Genomic DNA, 9,884 nt, shown 5'->3' with positions numbered 1-9,884 from the left:
AAAGTTTCAATTTATTCGGCATTTCTATAACTTGGAAATGCTTGCTATTTGATAAAGAAAAATTACTTTGGAGAGTGCGTAGGCTATATAGAGCTGCATATGTTTTTCATCAAAAGAGTTCGTGAAGAAACCGTTTAAAACAAGATATGGGGAAAACATTCAATCATTATGTAAATGTGGAGGAAGTGGATATATTACAACATCAACATTTATCACAGTCTTCCAAATCGATTGAGTGTATTTTTACGTGCAAACAACCAATATGCTCAACTCAAGACACGATTTCCCAGCAAGGTGAGGAAATTTGCAGGGGTGAGCAATCGTACGATCTCTCTCAATTCCGTCTTTGCGTATTGCAGAGTTATCTTCTCTGTGGAGCAGGTATTGATTGTTACGTCATTGGTTTGCGTGAGAAAATTACGTCGTTTTCTCAAAAAATGATGACGTTACTCTCACAAACAAGTGACGTAACAATCAATACCTGCTCCAAAGAGAAGATAACTCTGCAATACGCAAAGACGGAATAGTGCTTGTTGGGATGGTGGCTTTACACACGTCTTATCAGACTATTGTGACAGGCTATTGTGTATTGGTGCCGTCCTGTCTTCGCAAAGACAATGATAATGCTATATGGTGTATTTTACTATAATGTGTCAAAATGTTAAAGAATAATAAGGCTGTTGGTGACGACATGCTATGTAACGAATATATTAAGTCAACCATTGATTTAATGATGCCATTATATGTTGAATTATTCAATAATATTTTTAACACTGGTCACGTGCCTGAGACCTGGCTCCTAGGAAATATCATCCCTGTTTTTAAGAACAATGGTAGTTTGTATGATGCCACTAACTATCGTTCACTTACTTTGGTTAGTTGTCTAGCTAAATTGTTTATAGCTGTAATTAATGAACGATTAAATAAATATGTAGATAATGTAGAACTCATTCTCGAAAAGCAAGCAGGGTTTCGAAGAAATCCTTCCACTATTGACCATATATTTTCACTTCATGCATTTATTGAACTATCAAAATATTTTAAAAACAATTATATTGTGCCTTTATAGATTTTGATAGTGTTTGGAGAATAGGTGGTGAAAGATGGCGTATTCTCGAATGTATTCCCATGTAGTTCTGGGGTCTGTCAAGGCGATAATCTTTCCCCGTGTTTATTTTCACTTTTTCTTAATGATTTAGAAGATATTATGAAATCATGTGACTGTAAAGGTCTGTCTAATATAAACGACCAGCTAGAGGAGGAATTGCATGTATATCTGAAGCTTTTTTGTGTTATATGCTGATGACACTTTATCACTATCAGACGCGGCAGAGGATTTGCAAATTCCAACCTATGCCTATGGCATCCTAAAGCCAATATCAGCAAAACTAACATCATGGTATTTGGTAGAAAAAGAATTCCTGATGACTTTTATTTTACATACAACGGTACTGTTATAGGAATAGGTAAGGATTTTAAATATCTTGGAGTTTATTTTACAAAAAACTGGTTTGACACAATTTAATATTAAACAACTGCATGGTAAAGGTTTAAAAGCAATGTATGGTGCTATTTCCAAACGTAGGTATCATAATTTGTCAATAGATTGTCAACTTGATATATTTGACAAAGCCATCAAACCTATTGTTTTATATGGATGTGAACTTTGGGGTTTTTGTAACTATAAACTTATCGAACGTTTACATCTAAAATTTTGCAAATACATACTTAATGTTAAAACGTCTACCCCGAACTTTATGATATACGTAGAACTTGGACGGTTTCCGCTATAGATATTTGTCAAAGTAAGAATGGTCGGATTTTGGGCTAAATTGACAAAAAAGCAATGGCTAAAATATGTGAAAAGTGTTTTTGAAGAATGCAGTCTGATACATATATTCAATAGTCAAGAGTTTCCAAATAAACATTGACTAAAGAGTACCATATTTTATAAACTATAAGGAAAATTTATATCAAACTGGAGAAATGAAATGTATACCTCTCCGAAAGGAATCAATTATAGAATATATAAGTACGAACTTTGTTTAGAAAAGTACTTACTAGAACTCCCTCCGAAACTAGCCAAAGCGTATTGTAAATTCAGATCATGTAATACTAAGTTACCAATCAAAAGTGGTAGGTGGTCCAATATACCACGTGAAAATAGATTATGTAGTTTATGTTATTTAAATGAAATTGGCGACGAATTTCATTATCTGTTTACATGTACACATTAACCAATACTCAATAGTAGGCGAAAACATATGTCCAGATATTGTTATGAAAGACCAAACACATTTAAACATTAAACATTATTCAATTATGTAACACAACATGAATTGACATCATTGGCTAAATTTATTACCAATATTAGCAACATAATTAATTTACAATACTAATGTCCATCCTGTTCCACCATGTATTATTGTCACCCATTTGTATATATGTATTATCTACACTGTAGTTCTGTCTATGAGAATAAAACAATTGTCATTATAACCGACCAGCCCCCACCGGTGTACGGGGCTGCACGCACGACTAACCATACCAATTAGTCCCACTAATTAGCCCGTCAATTAGCTGGCATTGTTCTACTCATTCAACAATGACGAAGACTTGAGTTCGGTATAACCAATATCTATCCGATGTATCTGGTGTCTTGTGTTGCGACTTTCACCGTCCTGGTCTACTGTATAGGTATGTACAAATTAAATCTGTTGTCTTCTTGGACTTCTAACTGTCTTTCTAATGTTCGTGTGCCAAAGAGTTTGGACTTTTAGTAAATAATAGTGTGTTCTTGGTTGAAATAGATAGGTGATCCTGCTCAGCGGCGAATCGCTGTTCCGCCAAAATCAGTGAGACCCGTAAGGCCATTTCCCACCTTTAAAAGCTTTTTGTTGATTCTATTTTTTTCGTGTATGTTATTACGACTGAAGCTATTATTCCTTCTTCAAGAAATCCTTATCTGCTACTGACATCACAGTAGCGACGTAAACGGGCACCTGATGTACTATGCCTTACCATAATCATAATTTCCCCCATTATACATTGATATGTAAAGCTGACAATGCTAAAGATATTACGTGAGTATCTGTGATTAGCACTCATTCAAGGTTACTGACCAAAATATTCCAAAACATATAAAATTGTCATACAAAACATACTTCCTTTAATGTTATAAAGTATAAAACCTGGTCCCGGGTTCATGAAACGATCTTAGACTTAAGATTTTCCTTAGCCAATCACGTATGACGTCACTTTCATGACGTTATTTGTGTTTGGCTTAGTCAAAGCTTGAGACAATTTTGGATTGAAGTTCGTTTTATGATCCTGGGGCCTGGTCCCTCAACGTTATAACGTATAAAACCTGTTCCCTCAAAGTTTTTTTGTTTAAAACCTGGACCCTTATCAAAACTGCTAAATTATGACCCCTTCACGTTAAAACTGACGACAAATTACATAGTACAAAATTCCCTTTAGCGTTATAACGTATAAAACCAGGTCCCTCAACGTTATTATGTATAAAAACTTGACCTCTAAACTTTATTATATATAAAAAGTGACCTCAAAACGTTATTATGTATAAAACGTGACCTCTAAACGGTATTATATATATAAAACGTGACCTCAAAACGTTATTATATTTATAAAACGTGACCTCAAAACGTCATTATTTATAAAACGTGACCTCAAAACGTTATTATTTATAAAACGTGACCTCTAAACGTTATAATGTTTAAAAGGTGACCTGTAAACGTTATTATTTGACCTTTAAACTTTTTAATTTATAAAACGTGACCTCTAAACGTTATTATTTATAAAACGTGACCTCTAAACGTTATTATTTATAAAACGTGACCTCTAAACGTTATTATTTGTAAAATGTGACCTCTAAACAATATTATTTATAAAACGTGACCTCTAAACGTTATTATTTATAAAACGTGACCTCTAAACGTTATTATTTATAAAACGTGACCTCTAAAGTTAGTATTTGTAAAACGTGACCTCTTAACGTTAATATTTGTAAAACGTGACCTCTAAACGTTATTACGAATAAACGACCGCGAGCGAAAGTGAGCGTTGTTATCGCTGGATACCGAGGATGTCCATCCCGTTATTACGTATTATAACATCTCAAATGTATATTCCTTATCATCACTCCATTGTCGTGTACACAGGTACGACAGTGGCCGACTGTTCCTATCTCATTAAACACTACGACAATAGGACAGCTACCTACAGGGAAGACATCCGGTACAGGGACTGTCGCCGGACTGAGGAATGCTGTGGGAACTACACAGACCGACGATGTTGTCTCCTCAAATCTCAGTAAGACTTCTATATTGGAGATTGGAGGAGCCAAATTTAGCGTTTTACTTAATGAAAATGAACAAAGACTGAAGAAAGTCTCGTTTCCATAAAATGTAACGTGACAATAGATTAAGCATTTATAACTACTTTATCTGCAGCTCTAATCTAACTCCGTGAGTTTTGCAAGTGAGGATAGTGTGAGACGATACCATAGGCCTACAATGTTGAAGTCGATCTCATGAGTGAAGTATCTTATTCCGTCTTTGCGTATTGCAGAGTTATCTTCTCTTGGGAGCAGGTATTAATTGTTACGCCATTGGTTTGTGTGAGAAAATTGCGTCGTTTTCTCAAAAATTGATGACGTTACTCTCACAAACAAATGACGTAACAATCAATACCTGCTCTCAAGAGAAGATAACTCTGCAATGCGAAAAGACGGAATAAAGGTCATGCACACTTTAACTGGAGTTTATTACACACTTTGTATAGAGGATCCGTCATTCCAGAACATCCGGCAGATTAAATTAGACCTATCAGTACATCTCAGATCACTTACATCTATCCTTACGGATATAGACACGCAATTTATATTTCCGTTTTGACTGATTTGCTCTCAAGTTTCACACGTCCTTAAATGATCTTAGCTGTTAATATGACGTTAAACAATATAAAACCAAAACCAAAAATCAAGTTTGAAGATGGTAACATCACTATTGTAATGTTTTGGGGGGGTTTTTTCGCAGAGAAATGACATCTCCGAAAAGTGAAGGCAGCCAGCATGCGCCTGCGTTGTTGCTCGCAGGGATCACGACAGCATTGATAGTGATCGGGGTGATCGCCATCTTCTGTTGGCGTTTAGTCTGTATCTCTGCCTACAAGGAAGCTTCCGGCGCACGTGGTTCTAACCTACGTCTCAGACGGGGTCAAACGTCATGTATACAAGGTACAGTGTTTTGTCCCATGTTTCTTCGCCATCGAATAAATGTTGTTGTTTTTTTTTTAAATATTTTTTGCGCTTGTGCTTCTTCGAGCCCTTATATGTTTTTATATATAGATACCAGAATTACATTAATATATAACTTTGTCGAAATGTTGAGTTCAGTTCTTGAAAGTAAACTAAAAAGAATATCAGGATGGGTTTGCAACGTGCCTAAGTTTCATAATAATGCTGATAAAATAGTTGTTTTGTTCGTTTGCTGTTCGATTCTTTGAATGTTTTCAGTATATATATATATTGCTTAGATGGAAAATGAAATCAAGTTTAATTGAATTGAATTGAATATAAATAAAGTCATTTAGAATCGTGATTATTTTTAAATTCTCTGATGTCTTGATGTCGGAATAGCGTCAAATCTATCTATAAATAATCACATTTCATGTGTTGTTACACAGACAATAATGCCGACAATCATCATCAAGAGCGAGGTCACAGACAACATCCGGGGTCACTCGGAAACGGTCAACACCTCGGAGTAACGTCCTTTAGTCTACAATACACCTTACCAGTAGTCCTTCCGGACGAGTACCTCGCAGGTCCCCACCCCCCGGCGTATACAAAGGATGTCCCCGCCCCAGCGTCCAAGTACATAGCTCCGCCCTCATACGAAGACAGTGTTAAGTCCAAAGGTAGTTATATCCCATACTTTATAATAAACTAGTTTCGAAGAAATCCTCCACAGTATGATGCTAAAAAGCAAATCAAATATCGTTATATATCCCGAGGATAGTTTGAACATCCATTTTATTCGTTCGTCACGCAACATTCTCCTGAGACTATCTATGAGACTACGACATTTACATGTATAAAGTAGTGCCGTCAATGTTTCGGGGCGAGGGTTTTCGAATGCGCTGTTTCTCATACTAAAAGTAGCTAGGTCACTGTGACTATTTAAGATACTAAATGTTAAATATCCCAATCACCAAAATTGGTATAGTTGTACAAGTTGACAGCCTTTAACAGGAATAAGGTTCACCCATTAATTTGATATTCACTCAATATATATATTGAGTCCGTAAGGATCATTTTTCTGAGTTATACTATATACATATGGCAATAAGTGTGTCTTTGAGTTACGAGTACAACAGCAACGTTTTGATCAGGAAGCCTCTATCGGTTCCATTGGTAATCTTGATGAAAGGCTTCCGACTCCTGCGGAGATAGAGTCAACTTCCGAGAAAACGTCTGTTTTACATGAAAATACATTTTATATACGCTTTATGCAGGAAACAGTTCAATCCCGGAAGGTAATATTAGCGCATGTTACCCCCATGTTAACGTATTGGACATACTGCAAAATGGAAACAAAAATGATTATTCTTACTTAAATGATGTTGTGAGAGGAGAACATGGAAAGAATCATAATTACATCTTTATATTCACTGTTTGTGATCGCAATTAATATAACCCTCATAGCTGGTTGGTCTTTTTTTTTGTTTTCGCCCAATGACAAAATACAACGTGGGCCTAAAATATACCATGTGATGATGAAAAAAAGTGTGAATAGTAAGATTTTTGTGTAACCTATGTTTTAGAATGTGATCCTCCTCCAGTATACACACTGAATATCACAGACGACAGAATAGACACGTGCTCGAGTCATGTACATGTAGATATGCACCAGGACGAAGGATGGCCACGTGGTCAAGCGAATTAGCATGGAAAAGGAGGAAGTAACGGTGCGGACGGGTTTATTTTACGGAAATAGGTACAGGAGAAGGAATGAAGAGGAAAGGGAAGGGTAGAGGTGTTCGATAAAGGCCGTGAAGAAAACTTTGTTTTGATAACTACATATATATTGCATGAAAAAGAACACGTACATATTGAACGCGTGAATATAAGTGATGGGGTGATGAACATTTCATCAAAATTTCAGTGAAAGTATGGGCGAATGATTTATTTATGAGAAAATGTGTTAACATGGAAAACATGCTATAACAGCACTTGACATAACAAGCGTGTTTGTTCCAGATAACATTACAAATCTTAACAGATGACAACACTTGACATTACAAAGTATGTATAACACTCGACATTGCAGTGTGTAGCACGTCTGTATTATGGGCGTATTTATAAAACTCGTAAATGCTATTTATTAGTTCATTTACTTTTTTGATCTTCCATTTTCACCAAAAATATATTAGACCGTGTAATACAGGTCGTTAATCAAATACAGGTGAACTTTTCATAATTATTCTTCATGAATAGTGTCATGGGTTGTTCATTGTTCCAGTGAACTAGAGAAATGTGTGATTCTGTACCAGTGAACAGTGATATGTATGGATCATAAACAGTAAACTATTGAACAAGTGTCATATGTAGTTCATTCAAGTGAATTTGTAATAGGTGTGGTTCAAACCCAGTGAACTAATGATATGTATATTTCATTACCGGTGAACTAGTGATATGTGTGGTTCAGTACCGGTGAACTAGTGATATGTGTGAGTTAGAATCAGTTAACTAAAGGGTTATCGGAAACTCAGTATCACTGAACAATGGTCAAGTAGTTCGGTATAAGTGAACTAGTGATATGTATATTTCAGTACCGGTGAACTAGTGATATGTGTGGTTCAGTTCCGGTGAACTAGTGATATGTGTGGTTCAGTTCCGGTGAACTAGTGATATGTGTGGTTCAGTACCGGTGAACTAGTGATATGTGTGGTTCAGTACCGGTGACCTAGTGATATGTGTGGTTCAGTACCGGTGAACTAGTGATGTGTGTGGTTCAGTACCGGTGAACTAGTGGTATGTATATTTCAGTACCGGTGAACTAGTGATATGTTTATTTCAGTACCGGTGAACTAGTGATATGTGTGGTTTAGTACCAGTGAACTAGTGATATGTATATTTCAGTACCGGTGAACTAGCGATATGTGTGGTTCAGTACCGGTGAACTAGTGATATCAGTGGTTCAGTACCGGGGAACTAGTGATATGTGTGGTTTAGTACCAGTGAACTAGTGATATGTATATTTCAGTACCGGTGAACTAGTGATATGTGTGGTTTAGTACCAGTGAACTAGTGATATGTATGTTTCAGTACATATGTGTGGTTCAGTACCGGTGAACTAGTGATATCAGTGGTTCAGTACCGGTGAACTAGTGATATGTGTATTTCAGTACCGGTGAACTAGTGATATGTGTGGTTTAGTACCAGTGAACTAGTGATATGTATGTTTCAGTACCGGTGAACTGGTGATGTGATATGTGTGGTTCAGTACCGGTGAACTAGTGATATGTATAATTCAATACCGGTGAACTAGTGATATGTGTCGTTCAGTACCGGTGAACTAGTGATATGTATATTTCAGTTCCGGTGAACTAGTGATATGTGTGGTTCAGTTCCGGTGAACTAGTGATATGTGTGGTTCAGTACCAGTGAACTAGTGATATGTATGGTTCAGTACCGGTGAACTGGTGATATGTATATTTCAATACCGGTGAACTAGTGATATGTGTAGTTCAGTACCGGTGAACTAGTGATATCAGTGGTTCAGTACCGGGGAACTAGTGATATGTGTGGTTTAGTACCAGTGAACTAGTGATATGTATATTTCAGTACCGGTGAACTAGCGATATGTGTGGTTCAGTACCGGTGAACTAGTGATATGTATGGTTCAGTACCGGTGAACTAGTGATATGTATATTTCAATACCGGTGAACTAGTGATATGTGTCGTTCAGTACCGGTGAACTAGTGATATGTATATTTCAGTACCGGTGAACTAGTCATATGTGTGGTTCAGTACCAGTGAACTAGTGATATGTATATTTCAGTACCGGTGAACTAGCGATATGTGTGGTTCAGTACCGGTGAACTAGTGATGTTTATTTAAGTACGGTGAACTAGTGATATGTGTGGTTCAGTACCAGTGAACTAGCGATATGTGTGGTTCAGTACCGGTCAACTAGTGATATGGTGAACTAGTGGTATGTATATTTCAGTACCGGTGAACTAGTGATATGTGTTGTTCAGTACCGGTGAACTAGTGACATGTATATTTCAGTACCGGTGAACTAGTGATATGTTTGGTTCAGTACCGGTGAACTAGTGATATGCGTGGTTCAGTACCGGTGAATTAGTGATATGTGTTGTTCAGTTCCGGTGAACTAGTGACATGTATATTTCAGTACCGGTGAACTAGTGATATGTGTTGTTCAGTACCGGTGAACTAGTGATATGTGTGGTTCAATACCAGTGAACTAGGGATATGTGTGGTTCAGTACCGGTGAACTAGTGATATAAGTGGTTCATTACCGGTGAACTAATGATATGTATGTTTCAGTACCGGTGAACTAGTGATATGTGTGGTTTAGTACCAGTGAACTAGTGATATGTATATTTCAGCAACGGTGAACTAGTGATATGTATGATTCAGTACCGGTGAATTAGTGATATGTATGGTTCAGTCCCGGTGAACTAGTGATATGTATATTTCAGTACCGGTGAACTAGAGATATGTTTGGTTCAGTACCAATAAACTAGTGATATGTTTGGTTCAGTACCAATGAACTAATGATATGTGTGGTTCAGTACCGGTGAACTAATGATATGTGTGATTCAGTACCGGTGAA

At 36.7% G+C, this 9,884-nt stretch overlaps 1 protein-coding gene across 1 annotated transcript; it reads left to right on the top strand.

Annotated features, from left to right (window-relative positions):
* The first annotated feature begins 2,459 nt into the window (after positions 1-2,459).
* LOC110451891 lies at positions 2,460-5,613 on the top strand. Its single transcript, XM_021500120.1, has 4 exons — positions 2,460-2,697; positions 4,182-4,332; positions 5,058-5,257; positions 5,606-5,613. The coding sequence occupies exons 1-4, from the start codon at positions 2,646-2,648 to the stop codon at positions 5,611-5,613; spliced, it is 411 nt and encodes a 136-aa protein (XP_021355795.1). The 5' UTR covers positions 2,460-2,645.
* Positions 5,614-9,884: the final 4,271 nt, after the last annotated feature.

The sequence above is a fragment of the Mizuhopecten yessoensis genome, unplaced genomic scaffold, assembly GCF_002113885.1.
Source record: "Mizuhopecten yessoensis strain PY_sf001 unplaced genomic scaffold, ASM211388v2 scaffold6277, whole genome shotgun sequence".
Taxonomy (NCBI): domain Eukaryota; kingdom Metazoa; phylum Mollusca; class Bivalvia; order Pectinida; family Pectinidae; genus Mizuhopecten; species Mizuhopecten yessoensis.
This window is presented reverse-complemented; position numbering and strand designations above follow the sequence as displayed.

Excerpts from the sequence above, each read along its gene's own strand:
- LOC110451891 (XM_021500120.1), top strand. The coding sequence starts at position 2,646 with ATGTATCTGGTGTCTTGTGTTGCGACTTTCACCGTCCTGGTCTACTGT. Across the intron at positions 2,698-4,181 it reads CGTCCTGGTCTACTGTATAG|GTACGACAGTGGCCGACTGT; the intron begins GTATGTACAAAT and ends TCGTGTACACAG. Across the intron at positions 4,333-5,057 it reads TGTTGTCTCCTCAAATCTCA|AGAAATGACATCTCCGAAAA; the intron begins GTAAGACTTCTA and ends GTTTTTTCGCAG.